At 46.1% G+C, this 26,898-nt stretch overlaps 1 protein-coding gene and 1 long non-coding RNA gene across 2 annotated transcripts in view; one reads left to right on the plus strand and one right to left on the minus strand.

Annotated features, from left to right (window-relative positions):
* The window catches only part of Loxhd1 (lipoxygenase homology PLAT domains 1), a 142,525-nt gene extending 122,815 nt beyond the window's left edge, over positions 1 to 19,710 (plus strand). Inside the window, exons 38-41 of the mRNA XM_078030089.1 lie at positions 10,519 to 10,689; positions 12,881 to 13,013; positions 13,918 to 14,076; positions 18,725 to 19,710. Coding sequence (XP_077886215.1) covers positions 10,519 to 10,689; positions 12,881 to 13,013; positions 13,918 to 14,076; positions 18,725 to 19,205 — 944 coding nt within the window. The 3' untranslated portion in view covers positions 19,206 to 19,710. The remainder of the gene's footprint in view (positions 1 to 10,518; positions 10,690 to 12,880; positions 13,014 to 13,917; positions 14,077 to 18,724) is intronic.
* Positions 16,488 to 24,965, minus strand: LOC144369800 (uncharacterized). The gene is made up of 2 exons (XR_013429581.1): positions 24,175 to 24,965; positions 16,488 to 21,790 (listed from the first exon to the last, which is right to left on the minus strand). It is a non-coding gene; the product is annotated as an uncharacterized LOC144369800 (long non-coding RNA).
* Between the last annotated feature and the right edge of the window lie 1,933 nt (positions 24,966 to 26,898).

Here is a 26,898-nt window from a genome sequence, read left to right on the forward strand (position 1 = left end):
TGATGAATAAAATCATCCTAATCAAGAAGATTATGTTCCACTGCAGACACTTCACAAGATCAGGGGAGCCCGAGACACTCAACAGGGGGTCCCTCAGTGAGGACAAATGGAAAAGCACTGAGGCCCCTGTGTGTATATCCACAGGGCTAGAGAGACCTGACAGGTCAGATGAGCAGGGCCAGTGGAGACTGGGGACAGGAGCACAGTAGAGAGCAGATCAGGGACTCAGTAAATGTTAATATCTCCCCAACCAGGAGAGGGCTAAGCAATACGTGTGCCTTTTAGCCCTGTCCTGCCACAACCTATAGCTCAGAAGCAACAGAACCAGAGACTAGAACCCCGAGAAAGAAGAAGCAGTATTCACAGGCTGCCTAAGCCTTCCTCCAGGGCCCAAGCACACACAAGATGTAAGATCTCCCGAACCATCTCCCAACCACTTTTTACAGAAAAGTGGGCAGGGAAGAATTTCTTGTAGATTAGGATGATCTCCATTTTCCAACGGGAAGATAATGCCAGGCCCATTCATAATGTATGTTCCCTTCATAGAGGTGGTAAGGGTGATGGGGATGTCTGTTTGGGAGAAACACAGGCTGTCCTGTGGATGTGTGGATCTATTCGAGGTCCTGAACCCTCTTCTGGCTTCTGTTGACTCTGGACTCCAGGGTGCTTGCCTTGGAGTCTGACTATTTTCAATCTAGCCTGCAGTAGATACCTAGATGCTTGGCAAGAAGGTCAAGATTACCATGCATCATACCCTCAATCAATAGCATAAAAGGCAGAGGGTTTCTTCTGGAAGATCAGGGCTCATCTCTGTCTTCTGCCTACAAAGGCCACTCTTTCCAGTATATTTTATCCAATCCTGAGCCCACCTAACTGAGCCTTTGGCTTCTTGGATGATTTCTCCTGGGGCTGCCCCACCTTCAATACCTGCCCTCACCTTCCTTCTCAGTCTGTGTCTCACGAAGAACTTCTACGGTCCTCTCGTGCATTCCTGCCTCCATGTCATACCCTTCCTTCCAATCTAGGAAAGTGGAGGTTCAAGTACTCCAAAGGAATGTTCAAAGGCTCGTGCAGAACATTTCTGGAGGTACGTACAGTGTTTGTTTCCAGTGATGTTTAAGTTTCCTCCTTTCTTTTTTCTCTCCTCCTACCTAAGATGATGTCTCTCTTGGACAAAATGAGGGATTCAGGTCCTTTACTACTTCAGCCCTAACAGTCCTACACATTAGATCGATCTACACATTAGATCAATGTGTAACCTTGTTTTTATGTGTATTTCTGTTTACAAACCTCTTACTCAATATACATTGTTTATTCCGAAACAGTGAACTCACAACCAATAACACTCTAATTCATCCCGGAATGAAGTTTACTAACAGGTTTTCTTGGGGGGAGGGGTATATAGAACATCATACACCTCTTACATTTAGAAACACTGAATAGCACTTTAGCCTGGGGCCTACACATGATGTTTGGAGGCTATTTTTATTCAATGAATTCACTACAAAAAGCACAAAAATGTAAAAACCATGGTGTTAAGCAGGAAAAAGACACTTGCTTACAATGTAAGAGCTAGAACAAAAAGAAAGTATATCCCCGTCCAGCCTCACCAGGGAACATGTGCATGGCGTGGCTCAGTTTTTACCACTCTGCACACATTCAGGGTACCATGTAAGTATTAATTTGGAATATTAAATAATTTTAGCAAATAGGCAATTTCACAGAGATGTAACATGTAAATAATAAGGACCAACTGTATGTATTGAGCACTTACTGTCAGACATTATGTTCAGTGGTTGGCACAGTGCAGTACACAGCAGACAAGGCTCCTGTCAGCTTGCTATGAGCTTGTAGCAAAAAAGCACATTCATTACCTGACAAGAACAACTGAGAAAAGGAAAAGTTTATTTTGGGCTTATGATTTCAGAGGTTTCATACCTGGTCAGTTGATTCTATTGCTCTGGGACCAAGGTGATGCTGGAACATCATGGTGGAAGGGTGTGGCAGAGGAAAGCTACTCAGCTCATGCACCCAGAAAGCAGAAAGAGACAGCAAGGAGCCAGGGACAAAATGCAATTCCCAAGGGCACCCTCTCATTGACATACTTCCTCCATCACACCCCACCTGCCTGCAGTTACCACCCAATAATCCATTTTAATTATTAATCCATCAAATGGATTAATCTACTGATTAGGTTCCAGCTTTTAGTCACCAAATTATGTCACCTCTGAACATTCGTTCATTGTCTATCACATAAGCTTGTTGGAGGACACCTCTAGTGAGCTTGAGCAGATTCCTGAGAATTACAGAATTTGAGGTTATAAAAGGGAAGGAAGAAGATGAGGGATGAGATTATCCCTACTGTTTGCACTTCAAAGCCAGAATGAGTTTGGGGAGGAAGACCTCATCTGGGGAATTCTGTAATGCTGAGAATTTTTCACCCACCATGAAAACCCAAGCTATGGTATGTTGGTTCCTGACTCTAAAATTTCCTGGACATAAATATAATAGAGGAAACATGTAGCCAAAATTGGTTTCAAATAGCAAAGCAAATAAAAAAACATTTAAAATGTTTATTTCTCCCTAGCCAATTCTCAGAGTCTCTTGATGAGAAGTTTTGTTACACAGCCAACCGTCCAAGTCACTGTACTGGAGAGAATGGAGGAGGAGATAAACAGCCTTCTGTCATTCAAGGATGCATGTTTATTAGACAAAAATGTTCTTCACATCCTCCTAAGAACTGGCCCCAACACATACATTAAAAAAAATGTTAGGGAAACTTTCTCACCTAATCTCACTCTCTCTGCTTTCAGTTTCTTTTTAGACTGTGGAATAATCTCTTATTCCTGATTATTTCAATCCATCCAGAGAATGGTGCAGTACATTTGTGTTTGAGAATAAGGACTCTTTAAGAATAATTACTTCCATTCAAAAAGATTTTATCTTTTCTTCACTATCTTCTCTTTAATAGCTCTATGAACTTTGAGGTCAGTCCTTGTTTAAATTTCACCTTGCGTGAAATCACTTACATTTATTGGGCAAGCTAGCAGTCAGTCATAAGTAGATACCCAAGAGATATTTTTGCACCTGCAATTCTCTTTTACTAAATTCTGATGCATCCTTCAGAATCCAAATTAACTCTTGCCTTCTTCACGAAGTTTCTTGATTCCCCCAAATAAAGATAAAATGTTCCTCACTCTGTTCAAAACTTCTCTCTTTGTACCTCTCTTTGCAGTACTCATAATGCTGAATTGTGATTATCTTGTCAATTGCAACTGGCTTTCAATCTTTTAAGGACAGAGATCTCATTTGATTGACATTTGTATTCTCAGTGCCTTGCACTTAGTAGGTCCTTAATAATTATGTGAGAGAATTAATAAATTGAAGCCAATCTGCTTGTAGCATCTTCTGGATTATAAATGAATTCTGGCTCCAGAATGTCTTCTTTTCTAGACTTCCCCAGAGATCTCTTTCTAGATGTTTGAGAGGTCTCCCGATGTAAATTTTCTAACAATCTTACAAAAGCACATGTAATTCTCCAAAGGTAGTTTGAACATTGCCCCTCAATCCCCAAATTCTTGCTCACCCACAACCACAGACTGTGATTACATTTGGAAATAGGATCTTGGAAGATATGATTAGTGAAGGATATCAAGAGGAAATCATTCTGGATTTAGGGTGGGCCCTAAACCCAAAGATGACTGTGTCTAGATGAAGACAAGGAACATGGAGGGGGATAGAAAGGAAATCATGTGGAGGAGACAGAGACTGGAGAGCAGACAGCAGTAACAAGGAGAGGAACACAGAGGGTTTCTGGGGGCCATGCAAGCCGGGAAGGGGCAGATAAAGATTTTTTTCTGAAGCATCCAAAGAGAGAAGGAGCCTGCCAGTGCCTCGATTTCAGACTTTTTGGTCTCCAGAACTCTGAAATTATAAGCTGTTTTGTTTAAACAGACCAAGTTTGGTGGCAATTTTTATAGCAGCCCTAGGAAAATATTATAGCAGGGAAGAATCTTCTGGGAAATACTAAAGACCTGTTTAAGTCCTAATTCAGTCATGTCTTTGCAGCAAAGAACCCATGCCAGACTCACTGCTGGGTGAAAAGATAGCCAAGGCCACTGGACTGAGAAAAAACACAAACTCAGAGTGCAGTCCCATCAGAGCCAGCAGGACTAACTGCAGCAGCTTAGAGCATGAGTTTGAGTGGCACAAAGTCATATCCCAAGGTGGTGTCGAGCAGTGATCCGTTGGGCAAACATGTTGCTCCTAACTTTTACACCAGGGGTCTCCACAGTCCTAATATCAGTTTAGTGGTAATGGGGCACAAAACCCAACTATTCTCTAGGCACAAAAAAGACAAAAAGTCTAGAGCTGGCAGGCATCATAGTCTAGCTCTGATGCCACCCTGGACTTGCCATTCAGTCTAGCCACTGGGACTTAGGTCCTGTGACCTGACTTCCACCTGCATCCTACCATGATTCTTCTACCTCCCTACTTATGGCAAACAAACTCTCTCATGTCCTCACCTTCTCCCTAAAAGTTTTTCTGATTGTCCTACCTTACCTGAACTCCTGTAGAACAGTGTGCATATGTGTACCTTCATTCTGTCTCCTTTACTTGACTCTCAGCTCACACATGCCATTGTCTGGCTCATTGTTCTTGCCCTGATGCCTATCACATGCTGTGATATAATAGGGACTTAATATAGTTTAATAGAATTTAATTATACTCTTACTTCAGTCTCTTGGATCCTTCCTTGTCTTTTCATGCCTTAGACTTGGGAAACTGTTTTCTCTAGAATCAGTATTTCAGTTGCTTTTGAAGATTGGGTTATGGACATAAACCTTGGAGTCATGACTAAGTTGTCTGATACTTCCTGACCCCTCTTCCAGACATTGGCCACACATCTAGACTTTCTCAGCTTTTTTTGTGCTTCCCCCCTCCCCCACTGTGCAAAAGCCTGAAGCCAATTAGTCAATTTCTTTCTAACTCATAGCAGTCAAAACTCCGAAATGGGAGTGAGGCTTTTCAGCACCGTGGACAGCTCTGGATGGTTTCAACAAGGCAACTAGTTGCTATTGCCATTTTGATGCTATTGACACCTCATCCCATGCCCATTTGTATAGTCAAAGACTGTCTTGGGACCTTGACCCCACAATGGCTCATGGACTTAAAGAAATTCTTTGTCATTGATGTGATCTTTTTTTGAGCTTTGGCAGATCTGGGTTCCAGTCGCAGTATATTCACCTAACTGAACATGCTATCATGTGGGCCCCTCTTTCTCTCCAGTCCAGGCTTAGGATCTGAAAGCAGGGTCATACCATTGGCAAGTCTTGAAGCTCAGTAGAGAAAGGAAGATTTCTGTGTCCTAATTGAGTCTACATGATCAGAATGCCAGAGTCAAGAGAGAAACAGAGAAGTCTATGTCCTATGCCCAACTCCCTCTAGGAAATGGAAGTTCAAATATTAATACAAGCTAAGTCTGCTAAATATGTCTTCAAAACCTTCTCTGTGACACACTTTTATCATATCTAGTTTTAAAACTTTCCATCTACGTTATACTTATCTTGCACATAAATTTAAACAAATATTACATAAGTTACAAATGTTTCATTTGCTTAAAGAATAACTTTCTCTTTTTCTGAATCAATAGTTGTTTTATGTAAAAATTTAAACATGAGCAGAAGTGATGAGATAGTAGAATGAACTTCCACGTACCCATCACCTGAGTTCAATAATTATTATGATTTATCACATCAACTTTAACCTTTTTACCTTTTTTACTTTCTTAACTTCTTTCTGATTGTTAGAAGATATGACATAAAATCCTGAACTTGGTGTCATTTTACCCCAAACGTATTTCACATGTTTCTCTTTCTGTAAGACATTTTCTTCCAATATTCCACCACCATGGTCACTTTTATCAATGACTTCTTTGTGTCATTCAACTTCCACTTTATAAAAGATTTCCCTATGTGTATAATATGTAAATGTGCTAATTTCGATGTATGGATGCAGTGTGAAATAGCCCCACTCTTACACAAATAGTGAATGCAGAGGCTTCCACCCCGACCTAACCATTGTGAATTTCCCTCATAACTCTTCACCTAACGGCTTCATCTAGTGCTGATCAATTAGAGTTACAAATGTGATTTTATAATTCTGTCATTTCTTATCCACTCACTAGCTGGAATTTTTTTTTTAAAAACTGTCTCTAAGGCTATTTGGTTACTATGAAATATATTTCATGGGGGGAAAACCAAGATAAATGATTAATTCTTCCAATTACCCAGCTAGCTTTTACAATACTGAACAAATTATAACCAGTGTGTTTATTTTCTGATTCATTTTGCTCTTTTTTTCTTCTGGTTAAATTTAAACTCTGGTGAGGAAAAGAATGGTTTTTAACCTCAAAATGAATTGATGAATTTCCTCTTGCATAATATTCATTCTTAGAAATAGAGAGGGCCTCAGAATTCATCTGTTCTAATCTTATTGTACAAGTGAAGAGACGAGGCATGTTCAGTTAGGTGAATATACTGAGACTGGAACCCAGATCTGCCAAAACTCAGAGTGTGACTTCCAGTGGCCTCTAAGATGATGAACCTGTGGAAGTGTTTTTGGAACAATAACATTCCTCCATAGCTAGGACTCTGTGACGATTCTATATCACTTTGAACCATTGATTGATCTTGCTGAAGAAATGTAAGCTGCCCAAATGAAACCTGAGCTTGCCATAAGTTATTTTTTAAGGAAGGAGTTGCTTGGTGAAGCAAATCTTTCTACCTGAAAAGAATTTTTCATAGTTTGCACTGGAACAAAGAGCTGACAGCTCATTTTTTAAAGTAAAAAAAAAATTATTATTTCTGTGTTTATAAAATGCTAAGTTCACAGCCCTGTGATACTATTAAGAGGACATAAGATATGGTTTTTCACTCGCTAAAATCTAACTAGAGAAGTCAGACATACATAAAAAAAAATAGTCAAAAAAGAGGGTACAGTCATGGTCTCAATAGCAAAGACTTCCCAAGATAGCCATGCTCATGGCCAGGAGAATGGACACACAGGAATAACATAGGCCTGGGGATTCCAGAAGTCCTCATGGAGGAGATGAGAAAAGCATAGGCAGTTATTTAGGGCTGGAGAATAGCTTGAAGCCATAATGAGAAGGAGAAAAGGCCAAAGGGATGCCTAATAAGTCCATCTCATTGGGATAAGGAGCCACCAGGGAATCATAGGCAGTAGACGGCATGCTGAAATCTAGGGGCATCCAGCTGCCAGCCTTATTCCCTATCAGCATCTGCCATCTCTTGTTGCCTGGAAAGACTAGACTTCACACTGGTTCAGAGTTTCTAAGTTTTTTTTTAAAGTAATTTTGAAACATTTGAGAAAAAACAATCAATTTTACTCAGAAAGGACATTCCTCTTGGATGAGGCTATAAATCCCTCACCCCCTATCATGATCCTTCTTCCCCATTCTCCCCTATTCAATCCTAGTACACACTCATGCATTCAATAAACATTTATTGGATAACATCTGAGCAATGTGCTAGGCACTAGAATATACGACAGAAGATCACCAGCCTCCTGCTATTGTGGGCTTACAACTTAGTGGACAGAGATACGACATACAAGGAAATAGAAACAAAATGATTTCAGTTGTCAAGTGAGTAATGGTGATTGATAGAGAGTAATCGGGGATGAGGAAACTCCTGAAAATAGGGCCATAACAAGGGCTTTCAAAACACAGGGAACTTGATCTGACACCTCAGTGACAAAACAGTGCTGATACATCACTGCAGATAAACAGAATAGTCAAGCACAATTCTCCAGGAAAGAGAGAGGTTCATATGTCAAGTGTAGGTGGAATATAGTAAGTCAAGTTGAGAGCAGGCTGGCATGAAATCATACAGGTGGAAAGGAATTGGATGGTGTCAATCCATGCAGTTCTTGAAGAGCAGTTTATATTTGATTCTGAGAGTGACGGGAAACCCCTGGAGAGTTTTATGTGGCAAAGTGACAAAACACAATTTATGAATTTAAAACATCCGTAGGATACATATAGAAGGGCATTAGTGATAGTATATGTGTGAGAGCAAACATCTGGGAAATAACTAGTTATACACCAACAAGGACAAGGCGGACAGTCTATGACAGGTGCTTACATTGGATTGGAGCACCAGGCAGCTATGACAAAGAATGGGGCAAATATCTACACTCTGATATGTGTTACCTGCATGCAAAAAGGTACAGTGGCAAACTTTGGACTGTTTGCTACCTTCTTATGAAAAAACAGAGTAGAACCCTAAAAGTGGAGACCCTGTAAAGAAATGGATTCTCTTGATGCTCAGTTTTAGGTAGTTCCCTATCAGCTTGCCACTATTGATTATTGGCCAGACAGTTAGCTCTGCTGTAACTGTGGGTCTGTCTATGTTGCTGTTGTCTTTACCACCAAAGGCCAGTCACATGACACTAGTCGTCCAGAGCTGATTACTTCCACTTGCCCTTTTGATGCGTTCTGAGTGGGAGAAATTTTCAGTAAGAGTCCTCTCAATCATAACTCGCATTTACAAAACTGGGCAAATAAGTCATCCTTGAGCACAGAGCTGAGGATTAAGTTTCTTTCATATCAAAGGAGCTGGGGTTAGCCTGTGATTTGCCACGGAGTTCTATCTTGAGAAGAGAATTGGGATAGGCTGAGACAATGGAGTCAGGTGCAAGGGACAAAGAATCTTCCCCTGGGACATCTTCTAATAGGATCAATAGTGCATCTGCTTTTTCTCCACCTTCCTCTTTACCCCCCTCTTCCTTTCTATGTTCCACTCTAAAAGGCTTTGAGAAAAAGGCTTCAATCAGTCTTACCTGAATCCTTTGCAGACTGAACACATGGAGGCTTGCTATGTACTCTAATCAGCTTCATGACACTCTCAGAAACCATCTCAGAAAGGACCAGTTTGGAAACTTAGATGGGACTGACCCTAACATAGAAAAGTAAGAAAGATTTTGAGTTAAAAAGTAAGTCTGTCATAAAATAACTCACCACTGTTTAACTCAGTTGAAGTGTTTCAAAATATAAGTTAATTGAGCACTATTTTCCACTTTAGTAAAGAATTTATGTTCAATAAAAATAAGAACTGTTAAAATCTAGAATGATGCCAATATGTGTGCTCTGCCCATGAGTCTTAACATCTTCCCCTGTAGTCTAGGTGACTGGAAATTTGTGTCCATCTTTGTGTGTCTCTGTGCTTATGAGACATGGAGATCAGAGACAGGATCAATCTGTAGTTGTTGCTTGGGGCAGTGTCTGATCATAGAGAAGAACTTTTTGATGGGGACAATGGGGGTGTCCCCACATCCCTAGGTGGCATGAGAGAATAAGGGGTGGGACTAAAGCATATCAATTTATTCCTTGAGGGGTTGCCTTGAGCAAACGTTATGAGCAGCAAATATCATCACCACAACCTGCTAGACCACTGGGATTTCCCCCCACATGGGTCCCGTTGGCATTCAGAGTTCTCAAGGAATTTGAAGGGTACAGAGCAACCAAAGCAGCACACAGTGTAAATACCACGCAGCTGTCACAGCAAATGCACATCGGTTTGTCCTGGCTAGCTGTGCTATCAGGGGAACACTTCTGAAGGAATCCCTGCCAATTACAACAGAAGCAGCTCTGTATTCGTGATCAGTCCAAATCTTGTCAAAATTAGCTATATATCCCAAAGAAATGGCAGCTTCTGGATCCTTCTATGATTGTTGAATGGCTCGGCCAAAGACCCCAAAGTCATAACATCTTCATTCACTCTGCATTCATTGAGCAATGGCTTGCCTGCCAGTCACACTGCTAGGCATTAGGGAAACAAAAACAAATAAGACCTGGTCCCTGTCCTCGGGGGCTCCCGGTCTCAGGGAAGAGACGGATATGGGGATGACAGTGCAATGACATCCTTGGTCAGGATGTGGCCACAGAAGATGCAGGGTTCTATAGCAACATGGAGGAGGACTCTGTGACAGGCCCAGTGGGCAGGGGGGGTCATGAGAGAAGGCTTCCTGGAGGAGGTGATAACCAGAACTGATTCTGGAAGGAGAGTGGGCATGAACTCCATGAATACCAGAGTAGGAAAGTGATAGAAGTTCCCTTAGCCTTGGGAACATCAAAAAGATCTACTCTGAAGGCCAGACGCCTCTGTTGTGAATCTGATGAAAGCGACAAGCCCCTTCCCTGGTAAAAATGTCTATTTAATTATAGCACAGTTTCTACGGCCCATAAACTCTTAAATTCCATGTGCAAATCCCCTACATATCATGAACCCCAGGCTAAAGGTTTGCAAAGAGAATCTTATCCTAGTGGCTGGAGGAGCCCTCTGAGACCGCCTCACCCGACTCATCACCAAGGAAACTGAGGCCCAGAGAAGACAGAGAAAGGCTCCAGGGCTGCATAGCTGTGGGTTGGGGGAGGGAAGCCTAGGAAGGCATGGAGGGCACCTCTGGCTCCCAGTTCCCATGACGTCTCTTCCACAGGGATATTTCCTGGCTGGCACCTGAGCTATGTAGACGTGAAGGACAACTCCCGCGATGAGACCTTCCGCTTCCAGTGTGATTGCTGGCTCTCCAAGAGTGAGGGTGACAGGCAGACGGTCCGCGACTTTGCATGTGCCAACAATGAGATCCGTGAGGAGCTGGAGGAGACCAGTACGTGGAGAGACCACAGGAGACTGTGATGTCTGGGCTGGCTCTTAAGTTAAAGGAGGGTGGCTCCTGAGGAGGTGGGGACAGTGAGGGTGAGCAGATATCAGGACAACTGTACATGAGTCAGATCCTGGTGAGGGAAATACTGTGGGGGAGATGCCCAAGAAAACTCCTAGACATTGCTCCATGAACCTGGAACTGCTAACATGCCAACTCATGGCCCTGAATCACAGGGGCCAATTAGGTAGCAGGGATCCCCACAGGGGGCGTGCACTAGGCTGGGCAGGTTGGTGTGAAGCTCTCCCTGGTTTATTTCTACCTGGTAAACTAGATTGTACCAATTGTACCTTTGGCAATAGCTATGAAACCAGTCTTTCTAGAAACAAAAGGCAGGTCCAGCAAGTCTCAGCCACTCTCTCTGTGTCCCTTCCTCAGGGGATATTTAAAGAGAGAGAGTAATTGATCCCGAAGGTGGATGGCTACCAAGGCCCAGGGAGGTATATCCTTAATACACAATTGTCTGGGTCCAGCTGGTTAGAAGTCTTGCTAAAGGCAGAGCCCAGTGAAAGAAAGTATTTGCTAGCCTCAGTTATGAAGGCAACACTAGCTGCACTAAGAGGTGAACCCCCAAATCTTAGTGTCTTAACGTAAGGAAATTCATTTCTAATGTAATACGTGGTCTAGTGCGGGTGATTGGTGGGAGGTCCTTCATGCGGTGATTTAGGAACATAAGAACTTTGCATCTGGGTCTTTGCCATTTCCAAAGTGTGGCTTCCACATTTCTTGCAGAAAGGAAAAGAGAACCTGGAGGAGGCCCTCCCCCACCTCCTTAACACATTAACACACATTCTATTGGTGAGAACTAGTCACATGGCTCCACCAGAGGCAAGGGCCAGCCAGGGACTTGGGTCCTGGCTGGACAGCCCCTTCTAGGGGACCACTGTACACCCCAGAAGGGAATTATGCATCTTTGGTGGAAAACCACCTAACCTATCTGCCCAATGATGAAGTTGGTTGTCCTAAGAGTTAGTGAGCCCCAAGTCCCTGGAAGCACTCAAATGAAGGCTGAACACCCTTTCTTCAAGTTTCCTATAGAGGACTTCCTGTCCTGATCCAGAAGGCGGGCTCCCAGCTTCTGTAACTGCACTTCTTGAGGAGTTACTGGGCCCCGTCTTTTCTGAAGGTGCGGTGGTGATGCATGCTGCTTTGGGATCTCTAGTGTGTCTGCATGGATCTTCACACGAGTTAGGCTCTCTAAAGATCCCAAGGTTCCCCCAGGTCAGGGAGAGCACTGCTCATGCTTGCCATCCTCTGTAGCACCGCTGGCCCTGGGGCTTAGTAGAGACTCAGTGAATGGAAGAAGATGTGCTCCTCTTCCTAAGAGCCTCACGGTGTAGGCAGAGGGGGAAACCCACTCTGAGGAAAGCATTCCAGGCAGAGCAAGGGGCAGAGCTCTAAGGCAGGTGCAAGGGGTCAAGTGGCTGGAGAGAGCAAGAGAGAAAGTTCTAGGAGCTGAAAAGGGTGAGGGATCCCATTTCCTCTCACCCCGGATTACTCTGGGGTTGCAGCGTTATCACGTTTTGTCATACGGTGCGGCCAGTGTTTGTGCCGAGGGAGTTCCAGTGTCACCAGAGTCTGGTCCAGTCCCTGACCTGCGGCACCGACTGGTCAGAGGCTGGATGAACGAATGCTGATGCAGACATGCTGGACAGAACATCAGGGCAGAGAGGTTGCTGTGTGGCTGATGGTGGCAGCTGAGGCAGGTGGAAGTGGGGCTGCACACTGGAGCAAGTTCAAGGCTCTCTTGGGGTCCTTTGTCTGGCAGGTTTTGTCCTCGACTTTTCAAAGCTGGACCCAGCCTCTCCCCACTTCTTTTCTTTGTAGCATCCTGTTGAGCCCTGAGTCAGGCCCAGCGTCTCGGGAGAATTCATCCTCACATCCTGCTTCCTTCCCAACATCTCCCCTATTTGCCCAGCAAAGAGGTGGCTACTATAAATAAGACAGAACTGTCGCTGTAGCCTCAGAGTCGGGCACTTGTACTTACCCCGCTGGGACTGTGATGATGCTAACCTGCCTCCCCGCCCCCAGGCTGTGGCCTAAGATCAGAAGAGAGGCCCCGAGGAAGTGGTGCTGTGTTCCCATGGTGGGCGGCTGCTTCCCCTCTGCTGACCCTCTCCCGCCTCCTCCATCACAGCCTATGAGATCGTCATAGAAACGGGCAACGGAGGCGAAACCCGGGAGAACGTCTGGCTCATCCTGGAGGGCAGGAAGAACCGATCCAAAGAGTTTCTCGTGGAGAATTCTTCCAGACAGCGGGCCTTTAGGAAGTAGGAACAGGGTACCCACAGGGAAATGGGTGTGGGGTGGGTGGGAGAGGGACCCCAACAATCTCCCTCCCCCTTAGGGGGAGCCATAGGTCTACAAGTGGTTCTAACTAGCAAGTACTTTTTGAGAACCTACTGTGTGCTAGTTCCGTGCTACTCACCGCAAGCACCATCCCAGTCCACACAGATGGAACTTACTTCCTGCTTCCATCAGAGCCGCCTCCGAGCTATTCAGCTGCTTGGACCGTCTCCACCTCCCCACTAACTCCACTATTCCTGGCTTAGTCCATTCGGGCTGCTACAACAGAATAATCTGAGAGGTGACTTGTAAATGACAGTAATTACTCAAAGTTCTGGAGGCCAGAAGTCCAAGATCCAGGCACCTGCAGATTCAGTGTCTGGTGAGGGCCTGACTTCTGGCTCATAGACAGCCATTCTCCCACTGTGGTCTCACACAACAGAAGGGATGAGGGGGCTCTCTGGTCTCTTTTCTATAAGGGCACTAACCCCATTCATGAGGGCTCCACCCTCGTCAATTTCCAAAGATCCTATCTGCAAATACCACTGCACTGGAGTTTCAACATATAAACTTGGAGAGGGCATAAAAGTTCAGTCTTCAGCAGACTCCCTCGCTACCAGGACAAATTCTAATTTCCTTAGACTGGCACTTACAAATCAATGCTGACTGACCACACTCCCACCTTCTCCATTGCCATTTCCCACACTGAACCCAAACTTCACCCATGCCAGAATTTCCTCGCAAACACCTGCATATCTACACCCCACTATTCCCATCTGTGACTTTGCTAAGTCAGGTGTGCATTAGGGAATGCAGTAGGCACTCAGTAAATGCTTACCTACTTCACAGGTCACAGGCAGCTCATTAGCCACACGTTGTTTCCTTCAGGGGTACCACAGACACATTCGAGTTTGACAGCATCTACTTGGGGGACATCGCCTCCATCTGTGTGGGCCACCTGGCCAGAGAGGACCGGTTCATTCCCAAGAGAGAGCTGGTCTGGCACGTCAAGACCATCACCATCACCGAGATGGAGTATGGCAATGTGTATGTACAGTACCTCTAATGCAGCATGGGCCAGGGGTGTGGGGAGGTGTCTCTCCCAAAGCCAAGGCCACCCCGTTCAGGAGGCTTACAAGGCCAGATAGGAAGGAACAGCTATTCTGTTTTGGAGCTATATGAATTATTTATCAATCTCCAGAGGCAGGGGACTAGGCTAGATGACCTTGGATGTGTTCAGCCTCTGACTCCAGGGAGACTTCCTTGGAGGAACATTGAAAAAGCCAAATAGTGCCAGACAACAGGGCCTTTCCTTGCCTTCCCATCCCTCCCTCTGCAAGGACACAGAAATATCACAAAGATCAATACTTACATAGTCACAGTGAGAACATCTGTGGACAGCACAGGGACCGGAAAGCAGCAGGGTGATCCAATAGCACCCATCCTTTGGGCCCCCTACTCCTCTCATTGGGGTCTTCTGGAGATAGGCATTTTGGGAGGATTCAGAGCCTTTGTTACCTGGGCAACATAGGCACAGCTGTCAATTTGTCTGATTAAAGTCACTTGGAACCCATAATAGCCTGAAGGCTCCAGAAGGCCTGGAAGACACCAAGAAGAACCCAGGCAGGAGTGGGAAGAGGAAGCCAAGGCCAAGATTGGCTGGTTGCTGAGTGCGCAGCCTCCTGCCACATCCCCTCCTAGGGCTGTAGCATTACACACACTGGAGCCTTTCCTGCACCTGGGAGGGTGAACATAGCCCCCACAGAAGCAACACCCAGGGGCAGGCCTGCCAGACCCAGGAGAGTCCCTTGTTGGCAGGCACCGGCCGTGAGGAACCCAAGCCTCTCAGAGCAATGTCTTTCCACACTCCGTTTGTGATCGGCAAGTGCCCTGCATTTAGCTCCCTTCATCTAGGCTTCCCCTTTTGGAATTGGGCAGTTAAAGGGTTCTGAGCTCCAAGCTTCTGTCTTAGCTTGGGCTGCCCTAACAAAATATGGTGGCGTAAGCAATAGACATTCATTTGTCCCAGTTCTGGATACTGGGAATCCAAGATAGGAGTGCCAGCATGGTTGGGTTCTGGTGAGGGTTCCCTTCCTGGTTTGCAGATGACTGCCTTCTGGTTGTGTCCTCCCATGGCAGGGAACAGCTCTGGCTCCTAATTCTCCTCTTTTCAGGTTGCTGATCCCACTGAGGGTCCCACCCTCGTGACCTACTCCTGGTTATCTCTTAAAGGTCTTGTCTCCAAATACCATCACAATGTGGGTAGGGCCTCAACATGAGTTTGGATAGGAGGAAAAATTAATTCATAGAAACTTCCCTCTTGGGCTGCAGTACCATTTGTTGCTCTTTTAGAGAAAACCCAGCCTGAGGACAATTGATCCTGCAGGGGTTGTTGGGTGTGGCTTCTCTGGCCAATCCCGATGAGGATTTGAAAGCTGGAACTTCAGTCCCAAGAGTTCAAGACTCAACCAGCGAGTTAGGGCCAGGTTAAACCCCCTTGGGCTGCCCAGAGCTGCCTCCTAACCACAAGGAATGAGTTTGCTGTTGCCTCCTCTTCATGCCCCCAGATAAACAAAATCAAGGAATAGGAGAGTCACCACTCCAGGTATCTTTAAACCTACAATGTTGTTTGTGAAAGAAAGAGAGAGCTAAAGACCCCCACACCTCCTGGTCTCTTCCTGTCCCAGGAAGAAGGAAAGGTGCGGTTCCCACTCCACGCTTCTGAGGCCAGGTTGTAGGATTCGTGTATCCAGTTGAGAGAAGCAGCCTCTCCCAAGTGAAGCATCTTCTCCTACACCCTCAGACTGGGACCCGTTGTCAGTGTGTCCCCAGGGCTGCAGGAGGAGGAAGAGGTGTCTGTGGGAGTGGTTTCTCCCTGAAGTGAAAGAAATTCAGAGAATCTGGGCCCCTGGACACTGGAGCTGTTAGACAGCTTGTGGCCTTGAGCAAGTGCCCATCACCTCTCTGTGCCTCACTCTCCTAATGGGAGAAAGCTAGATGCCCCCTGGAGTCTGACTGGAGGGGAAGGACAGCAGGAGTGCCGTCCTGGGGTGCTTTCAGAAGCTCCCCCACCCACTGCTTGCCTGTGTAGGTCTCAAGTTGTGGTTCCTGAGGAATAAGAAACTCCCCCACCCCCTAGAATTATCACCTTCATCCTCAGCGCAACTCTTCAGGTGGGTCTAATCATGGCAGCTGGTTACATGGCGTCTTTCTAGAACGTACTTCCATCTACACTAGAAAAGACACTTAGCACCGCGAATGTGCCCGCAGTTCCTTTCCAACTACCGTGTGAGCCATATTTGAATTTCCATGAATTTAGTCTCAATCTCTTATAAGCACAATAACCTCAAATTTTCTTCCTCCGATCTTCTCCCATTCTCTGATTTTGTCTTCACCTTTTCTCTTTCTCTCCCACTCTGATATCCTCAGGATTTTGGTGGAAGAACACACAGAGAGTCTTTTATTTATTTTTTTTTAATTCAGAATCCTCTATTGTTTTATCCCAATAGCCTTTCTAATACATAATTATCATCAAAATTCGAGTAACACGGAAAAGTAGGCAAAAGAAAGTAAGATTTCTGTCAGGCCCTGCCAGCCGGTATTTTGGTAACTCCCTTCTCTCTGGCATTTTCTAATACTTCACATACACCGTGTGCACAGAAGGGCGATCATTTTGCCCGTGTTTTTATGTAGCGATCGCTTCCTGCTCATCCTCTACTTTGGCCTCCACTCTTACTGGCCACCCTACACTCATTGCCAGCTGGAGCCTGGACTCCACCAAGCCCTTGAGTCACATTATGGTGATCTTCTAATTATGTCTATTAGAAAACATTTCCTTATATCTACATCAGGGATTTTTTTTTTAGCCATCAAAATAATGAATTAAATATGTACCAGATGACTTGGAGAAATTCCCAGGAAGTATTGTTGAGTGAGAAAAGCAAGATGCAGGAAAACATGTCTTATATGAAGCTGTTTAGTCAAGGGAATACTGACATCCCCATATGTCTGTGTGTGTGTGTGGGTCTGGGCATGGTTGGGTGGAATGGGGGGAAATTTGGCAGGCTGCACCCTCAACTGTTACTTGGGTTATTTGAGGTAAAGGTGGGATGCTAGAAGGAGGGAGAGAAGAGGAGGTAGAGCCAAGCGAAAAAGAGAAAGAAAATGAGTACATTTGGGAAAGCATATATATGCTCATACAACTTGTGCATTTACATAGAATTATGGATATTGGTAGGCATATGCATGAAGAAATACATTTTAAAGCATTCTTAAAACAAAGAATGCAAGTTTATCTCCCTCTAAGCCATTCTGGAATGGAATAACAATCCAAATATATTAAGTGATAAGTTGGGGAAAGAGATCTCAAAAAAATAATCAAGATTTTCCTGTGAAGCATCTTTAAATGGCTTGCTCTTCAGGGCCAGACGCCCCTGGCTCTGAGTTACCTGGAGCAGTGACTTTTCCTCTTCAAGCCTTAGCTCCCGCTTCGATAAAATGAGAGGATAATGTTTAGGGTTGTTGTGGGAGTTAATGAGATGCCAACTGCAGAAGACCAAGTTCTTTGTGCTGTTAAGAATGTTCGTCTGAGGGCTGTGGGTGTAGCTCAGTGGTAGAGCATGTTCTTAGTGTACTCGAGGCCCTGGATTCAATCCCCAGCACCAAAAGAAAAAAGAAAAAAAAAAGGAATTTTTATCCAAAATGGGTGTTTTAGTCAGGTTTTTGTTGCTGTGACCAAAAGACCTGACAAAAATGACATAGAAGAGGAAAAGTTTATTCGATGGTCACAGTTTCAGAGGTTTCATAGATGGCCAACTCTATCTCTCTGGGCCTGGGATGAGGCAGAAAATCATGGCAGAAGGGCTTAACAAAGAAAAGCAACTCGGGGAATGGAAATCAAGAAGCAGAGCTCTCTCTGCTCACCAGGGACAAAATATAAACCCCAAAGCCATACCTCGGTGATCTATCTTCTACAGCCACACCCTACCTGCCTACGAGTACCACCCAACTAGTTAATCCATATCAGAGGATTAATCCACTGGTATGGTTACAACATTTATAATCTAATGATTTCACCACTGAATGTTCTTGCATTGCCCCACACTTGAGCTTTGGGAGAAGACTCCAAATCTAACGCATAACAATAGGGGTTTTTCCTCACTGGATACACCTTTCCATTGCTGCATTCCTGAAGTGGGCCCATTCACCAAGTGCCATGAATGCTCATTTCCAAAGCTGATACAAATATTAGCAACTTGGAGTGGAAAGAATCCATACCAATTGTTCATTCCAAACCTAGGGAGCAAGAAGCTAGGAGATCAGTTAGGAGAACTTTGACATTCTCCAGGTAAAAGAGCTTGGTAACTTGGACCAGAGCAGGACGGACAGACAGATACTGGGTAGTTTTTCCGGTGAGCTCATTCTGGGTAAACTTTAAAAATAGGGTCAAAAGGTTTTGCTCATGGATTGGATATGGAGTGTGAAGGACAAAGAAGTATGTAGAAGAATCAAGGTACAACTAGAGGATGCCACCTCTCTGCAAACGAGAACAAGCCCCAGACTCACAGCTTATTGCAGACATTTCCAGCCTCATGATCTTGGGCTGGAATCCTGGGAGGAAATTATCAATGGGTGGGGGAGGGTGAGATCCTGGCTGGTGTCCCCTGAGTGCCTCTCTCTCCCATCTCTCTGCCAGGTACTTTTTTAATTGCGACTGCCTCATCCCCCTCAAGAGGAAGAGGAAGTACTTCAAGGTATTCGAGGTTACCAAGACAACGGAGAGCTTTGCCAGCAAGATCCAGAGCCTGGTACCCGTCAAGTATGAGATCATTGTGACGACAGGCTATGAGCCAGGGGCGGGCACCGATGCCAATGTGTTTGTGACCATCTTTGGAGTCAATGGGGACACAGGCAAGCGAGAACTAAAGCAGAAAATGCGCAACCTCTTTGAGCGGGGCAGCACCGACCGTTTCTTCTTGGAGACCCTGGAGCTGGGCGAGCTGCGCAAGGTGCGGCTGGAACACGACAGCAGTGGCTACTACTCAGGTTGGCTGGTGGACAGGGTGGAGGTCACCAACACCAGCACGGGAGTGGCCACCATCTTCACCTGCGGCCGGTGGCTGGACAAGTCTCGGGGGGATGGGCTCACTTGGAGAGACCTCTTCCCCTCTGTCTGAGATGCCCTCCACGAGCTTTCGTGTCTCTACCTGACATTCAGTAGCCACTACTGAGACCTCTGGGGACAGGGACCTGTGGCCAGCAGACCTCTGAGAAATTCATGGTCCTTCAGAGGCCACTATGTGTGGTTGAACTTTTGTGGAGTTCGGCTTTCCACAGTCCCAGTGTCTTGGACCTAAGGAATCATAGTCATCATGTGTCATATTCCATGACTGCACAAAAATATCTTTTTGCATTTCCTTTATCTCAAATAACAGTGGTGACCAGGCTAGGACTTGCTGCAGGGTGTGGATGGAAAATTGGGGCTTCACCCAGGGGAGAGAAGTGGGGAAGGAGAGGCCACCAAGATGGTGTATTTTAAGCAAAAACTAATTAACACTTTTTTCCCAAAAAAGCTGGGCTAATTAAATTATTACAAACCACACCCCACAAAGAGCTCATCTTAGCATCTCCTCAGTAAGAAAAGCATGCCTTTCCTCAATTTTAATAAATCCAGTGGCAAATGGAGAAAAACATCAGAAAGAAGTGTTTATGGGGGATTTATGAGCCTGTGAAATGTAGATAATTCTTCCCATCACTTTACAGAGAACACCTGGGCAAGGGCCAGCTGATTAGCCCAGTCTGTGGCAGCACAGGGGGGACAGGCACCAGCTGATGGGGGACAGCACCTGGAACAGCCTGGTATATCTGGGAGAGTCAGTTAGCCAGTGCTCCCTGTAGTTCTCTGTGGGCAATATTTGGATGATAAGCTGAAGTATTAGGAACAAGATGAAGACCTTGATGCAGAAGCAGCAGGAAAACTGCACACTTGTGCACGCACGTGGATATGCATGTGCGCAGTCACATGCATACACACAAGCACCCACATGCACACATGGCCCCCCAACTCTCCCTGAGAGACAGTCACAGAGTCAGGCGACAGACAGCCAGACTCAGCAGAGCTCAGGCTCTAACGTCTGATTTTCCTGCAGAGAGGGACAACAGGAAGAGGAGATAGGCCAGGAAGTATTCTACCAGGAGAGGACCAGTTTACCCTGCAGTGTCGCCTGTGCCCCCTACCCCAGAGAGGTCTACACTCTCAGTGAGGCTTCATGACTATAGCAAGCTCAGAGAGATCTCAAGGATTTCTTGGGTAAAGGTAAAATGCACAGGCTCCGGCACCCCAGCTCTGCAGCCATGAGACTTTGGGCGCTTCATTTTATCTCTCTGGGCCTCAGTTTCCTCATCTGCAAAACAGGGAGAATACTGATAACACCTACCTCATAGATTATTAGGAGGACTAAATGAGTTAACATGTGGGTGGTTTGAGTGCAGCACCCACATTTAACAGTGAGTGTAGCCATCAGGTCAAACCAGCTATCCTCACAGGACACCAGAAGAGGAAAAGTGACCCTGAAGCTACTGTATTTCTAGCCTTCATTGGAGCTCTTCCCCTGGGCCTGGATGAGAATTCAGACAGCCTTGCCACTCCTCTGGACTCCATCAGGTCACAGAAAGTCCAAGAAACACTCGAAGTCACAAAGTCCACCTCTAGTCTATAACTGAATGTCCCTAATAGAGACACCCAAACATCAAACCTAAAACAAGTCTCCTCCCAGTCCCCAGATCAGCCTTGAAGTGAGGGAGAACTGAGAATGTGTGTGTGTGTGTGTGTGTGTGTGTGTGTGTGTGTGTGAGCACATATTGGTGTGTGCATGTGCACGGGTGTGAATTGTGTGGAGGGTGTATGCAAGTGTGTATGAGAAAGCCCCGCCTCTTTCCCCTGGGGGGCCCCACCCCTCCTTCTCCTGCCTTTGCCTCCAGACTTCTGACTCCTCCAGAGGAGGGACAGAGTGAGGGGAGGAGGCGGCTCCATAGTTGAGTGGTAGCTGTGTGGTTGATGTCTGTCTTTCTGGACTTGGTGGGCATTTGGAACTTGTCCCACAAGCACCTGTGTGGGTTCATCCCCCCACACTATCTTCTTGGTTGGGATCTGAGACACCCCGTAGGGCCCTACCCCACCCCCACCTGGTCCCCGGCACACTTTGTTCTGTCAAACTCTGGGCCTGCAGGCCTCTTATTCCTCTCTGCCTTCATCTGCCGACCCACCTCTTAGCCCTGCCATTTTTCTACAGGGAGCAGGCCACTGTGTCCTCGACCAAGGTGGACACAAGACCCTCTCCAAATAGCCCTGCAAAAGCCTCAGCCGCTCGCCTTGGGCTAAAGGGCAGCCAAAGGGAAGGGGGTGCTCTCAGCCCCCAGTGACTCTCTCCGAACATCCCACCCTCATGTCCACTGCCCCCTCCCAGTCTGCCAGTCCCGGTCACAGCCTGGAGGGGGATGCTCAGCTCGAGTCCAGTTTTCTGCCATGTCCCAGCAAGTGCTGCTTCATGGTTTCGCTGCAGAATGTGGCATCTGTTGTCTTCTTGATTCAGCCAAAACTGGTGCAGAAGAGCCTCGTGTACTCCCGACAAACACTGGCTTAGTGTTCCGAGGATGCGCAGGCCTGGCTTACCCAGGAGCTCCGTCAACTCCACTGCCATCCATGTCTGTCCGTTCCCTCTACTTTCCTCAGAGGGCTCATCGGGATCCGCTACGACTCTTGCTGTGAAGAAACAACAAACAACAACAAAAAACCCTCTTACTTCCTTTGGTTTATTCAGGTGCACTTGGTTACTCCCGGGGCTTCTCTCCCACCTGGTTCCTCAAGTTCCTGAGACCTGGGCCACTTCTACCCTGAGCAATTTGCCTACAGCTCTGAGCCCAGCATAGTGCCTTTTAGCAATGCTGTGCACATTCCTCTGTGTGCCTCTGCCAGGGCTGCCCCTCTGCTGCAAGTCTCCACCCCTCCATCTCACTAGGCCCTGCGCTCACCTTCTTTATGTCTCAGCTCAAGATGTCCACTCACTTCCAGAAAGAGTTTCCATTATCCTTCCCCCAGGAAAGAAGAAGGAACAGCCTCTGTGCCCACATTTCATGCCACCTCATTGATTGTGGAGAGCTGCCCTGGATGCAGACGCCTTTAAGCCCTGATGCACAGGGTTCTGAACAATTATTGCCTTCAGTCTGGCACGGTAGTGCCAGGTCGCAGTAACTTGGGCATAACCCCAGCTCAGCTAACGAGGCATGGCTTCTGGAGTAGGCGTCACCCGCTGGGGTTGAGTTACACTCACCTGTTCCTTTGTAATCCTGCCCTTTTGCCCTTTTTGGGAAAGAATGTTCCATGAAACCTCCCCTGGTGTGTCCCCTATATAAGAATAAAGAATTCCAGTGGCTCTTTCTCTTTCCATGGACCCATAAGGTCTCAGATCCTTGCCCGGATTATTGAAAAGGTACTTCTGTGTGTTTGCGTGCTTTCTTTGTCGTTTTCTTAAGTTATTGGAATAGCCAGATTTTGTGAACCCAGCGTTAGGTCGCCAGCTAGGAGAGATGGTGATAATGAATTTCTCCAACTGGAACATGAATTTTAAGAAGGGCTACACTGACTCCATATGTGTAGCTCCAGCACTCATCACAGGGTCTGGTGCATAGTTTGTACACTAAATGTGTATGAGGGATGATGGATGGATGAGTGGACGGATGGATGATTGAGTAGATGGGCGGGTGGATGGATAGATGGAGGGGTGGATAGATAAGTCTTTTTCAAGGCTTAGAATATCTTCTCTGATGAGACCCATTCCAGCTCATCATCTCTAGTCAGAATACTTCTAAAAGCAAACCCTTCCTGATACCTCAACTCTTTGCCAAGAGGCCCTTCTTAGCCAGTCTAGGTTATTTCTCCAGACGCCTATTGTCCAAGCTTCTAGCAGCCTATTTCTCCTTTAATGAAATTCCCAAGTTCATGATCTTCATATTTCAAACTCCTCAGGGCACACAATTATGCACATTCAGTGGTGACCCCAGGGATATATGGATGAGAAGATCATTTAGGTTGTCCCCACTGGATCCTGTGCCTCAGGGAGCTCCTATGTATTGTTGGGGCTGGGGAAGGACAATACCATTAGCCCTGGTCTGGTCTAGAAGTCACTCCTGGCCATTCACTTATTCATAAATATTTATCAAACATCGGAACATGCCAGGCAAGGCTGAGGATACAGTGCCAAGAAAAAGAAATAAAAATCCTAGCTTTATGGAGCTTATATTCTTTTTTTAAGCATATAAAGCAGAGTTTATTTAAAAAGGGGTAACATAGACTTCTCTTGGGAGGGAGAAGGGGGCCATAGCTGGTATCCTGGTATCCCAAGAAGTGAGGGCATTTTGCCTTTTTATATGTCCTAGGCTCCCTTTGATGGAGCTAATCTAACTGGAGGAAAGAGGTGTTAAAAAAATAAATTTAAATAAATAAACTCTGTGGCACATCAGATGGAAATACATGATGGAGAAAAACAGAGAAGACATGCAGGTGGGGGTGGAAAGAAGGGGGCTGCAACTTTAAAATCAGATGGTGGAAAATCAACTTTAAAATCAGTGAGTAAATGAATCCCTAGAGGAGAGGAAATGATGTCATGTCAAGACATGAAGGGAAAGTCCTCCAAGCCAAGGGAAGAGCAAGGGTAAACCTGGAATGTTGGAGGAAGTTTACGGAAACCAGGTGGCAGGCGCAGCATGAGCTGGGAGAGCCAATAGGAGACAAGGTCAGAGTGCTGGTAGGACCCATAGGACCTCTAGGCACCTGAGGGTCTCTGCTGTGTGCTCTGAAAGAGAGGGAAGCTGTTGGAAGATGTGAGCAGAGAGTAGCATCGTCTAACTGGATCACTCAGGCTGCTGTGCTGAGGTCACAGTACAGGGCAGCACCAGGGCGAGCTGACGGGAGGCTACTGCACTAATCCAAGCAAGAGATGAGGACAGCTCAGAGCAGGGTGGTAGCCGTGAAAGAAGTCCAAAGTGGTCAGGTCCTGAGTCTATTGCGAAGACACAGGATTTGCTGAGGGGTTGAGTGTGAGATGTGAGATCAAGAAAGGAGTTGATATTGTTAGAAACAAATTTTACCTGTGCACCTAGGAGAGTGGGGTGGACATTCCTTGAGATGGAGAAGACTGTGGGGGAGGCAGTGGTTTGGGTTGTGCTGATTTTCTTGTAGGTGAGGGGAGGGTCGGAGCTTTAGATGTATGTCTCTTAGATACATAGTAGGCACCTGGTGGGAAGGCATTTGAAGTCAAGTCACATATTCAAGGGAGAGATGGGGCATCTGTAATGACATACTCTGAGGAGAGGACTCTCCCCCAACTCTTCCACTTTCCCAAGCATCCCTAAATACCCCTGGAACAATGCCAAGGGCCAAGGACTGTGTCTCAGAGACCTGGGCCTTAGGAGAGCGCCATGCTCTAGAGGCTGGGTTCAGTGTCGTTCTCACTTTCTAATTATGTGACCCTGGGCAAGTTATGAAACTGCCTGTGCCTCGTTCCCCTAAAATTGGAGATGATTCTAGGGCCACAGAGATTCCTATAAAGAAAAGTGTAACCAGCTCAGCATGGTGCCTGGCACCCAGGACCGGCTTTGTGAGGGCCAGATGTCGTCAGCCTCAGTACCCGTCCTGCTACTCACTAGATCAGTGACTGGATGCTTCCCAGGCCCTTCCTTGCTCTCATAAGAAGACGGCTCTGAAGCTGAGTCTCTCTGTTTTCCAAGAGAGAGGCAACGGTCTTTGGGAGCCACCCACCACCGTGGAGGAAGAGGCTGCCAGGTGGCTGCCAAGACATCTTCAGCCTTAGGAATCAGGTGAAATTGGGGCTAAATAACAAAGGCAAACACTGACTCTGGCATCCTCTCGGCTTCCTCTTCCCCAGGATGCCCGCAGCAACCCCACCCCACCCCATCCCCTCAACACACACACCTCGATGGTGTCTTTCTGATGTCTCCAGTCCTCCCAAAGCTCTGGCTCTAGCCCATGCAGCCTGCCCTTGGCAGACAGCTCCCCTGTGCAGGGAGCTGACTCTTTCTAGCAACTGGTGAGACTGAGCACATCCTTCTTCCCATCTCTTCTGGAAAACCCTCTGTCAGTGCCTCAGCATTTGCAAGACATCATGAGAATGCCCTTAATCAGAGCTCTGAGTACTTCCCCTGTAAGCCCGGGCAAAGGAACATTCCAGCTCAGCCTGGGTCTCTGGGTTTTGACTACAAACTAAGCTGCTAGCGTGTATGGAGGAGAGCTTCAGAGATGTCTCCCAGTTCTGGGTCACTCACATATAGGCGTTTGTTTGTTACCGAGCACTTGACCACTGAGCCACATCCCCAGCCCTATTTTGTATTTTATTTAGAGACAGGGTCTCACTGAATTGCTTAGCGCCTCGCTTTTGCTGAGGCTGGCTTTGAGCTCGAGACCTTGACACAGCCTCCTGAGCTACTGGGATTACAAGCATGTGCCACTGTGCTTGGCTCACATGGGAGTTTTGAACCTGGCCTCCTGCATATTTTCCCATCTCTCTCCCCAAAGCCACACCCCAGTCCCGGGGAAGAGGCCCTGTGGAAATCAGCCCTGCTGCCTGCCCCGATGGGGTGCCGCCTCACGCTCTGCTCTGTGTTGCCCTGGCCTGCTGCAGACCCACGTGAGAAATGTATTTTCCAAAGTCCAGACGGCTTCCCACATCGAGAAGCAAGAGTGACAGAGGTTGGGTTTCTGGGTGCAGAATGGAGGTGCTCACTCCCAACATGGTAAAGCCCCTTAATCCCACCTCCCCTGAGCCTCCTGTCCTTCACCTGCTCAGAGTCTCTCCTCCAGCTCTCCAGAGAACAGAGTGCCCTGCGTGACAGGATGAGGTCCCAGAGTGCCTGGTAGTACTGGAGGGGACAGTGGAAAGGATCCCAGGATCTTGTTAGATTCAGCTAGCACCCCTGATTGCTGCTCCCCCACCCCAGCCTACAGATTTCTTCATTCCTAAGACTCCGGCTCCTTCAGCCCTCTGGCGTGAGTTTTCTTCTCTCTGCTGATGGGTTTCATCTCATTCGTCCCCTTTTATCTTATTTTTCTGATATCTCTTATCTCCTGGGCCCAGCGGATTTCGGATATTAGCGCCTCTTATTCTTTTGTAGTCTTTTAAGTGAAGCTTCAGAACAAATAAGTCAAGTCTAATCTTCAAATATAAATGTAGCTATTTCCAGCTTTAATTTTCTGCATTCTGGACTTTGATAAATACATTTTTAAAAATGAAAATTAAGCATCATCCTAATCCAAAAAAATTTTTGAAATCCAAAATGCTCCAGAATCTGAAAGTTTTCCAGCCCTCATATGATAGTATAAGTGGAAATTCTCACATCTGACTTCATATGATGGGTTGTAGTCAAAAGGCGGGCACACTTAAAATGTTATAGAAAATGACCTTCAGGCTGTGTGTATAAGATATATATGAAACAAATGAATTTTGTAGTTAGACTTAGATCTCAGCCCTGTTACACCTCATTTTACACACATACACACACACACACACACACACACACACATACACACACGCAAATATTCCAAAAATCTGAAAAAAAAATCTGAAGTATTTTGATCCCAAACGTAATTTTGGATAAGGGATACTCAATCTGCATGTATATATAGTTAATGCTTTATGTATTACTATAAGCTACCTCAGACTCTTAGAGCCACAAATTCAGAAACATATAAATGAAAATATACCTCCAACACATCTCTAATTTTTAATAAAATAGGTAACGCTGGCTTACGCAAAGAAAGGAGAATCCAATAAAAGTGTCAGGTACCAGTGAGGGACC

This window comes from Ictidomys tridecemlineatus, chromosome 13 (assembly GCF_052094955.1).
Source record: "Ictidomys tridecemlineatus isolate mIctTri1 chromosome 13, mIctTri1.hap1, whole genome shotgun sequence".
Classification (NCBI taxonomy): Eukaryota; Metazoa; Chordata; class Mammalia; order Rodentia; family Sciuridae; genus Ictidomys; species Ictidomys tridecemlineatus.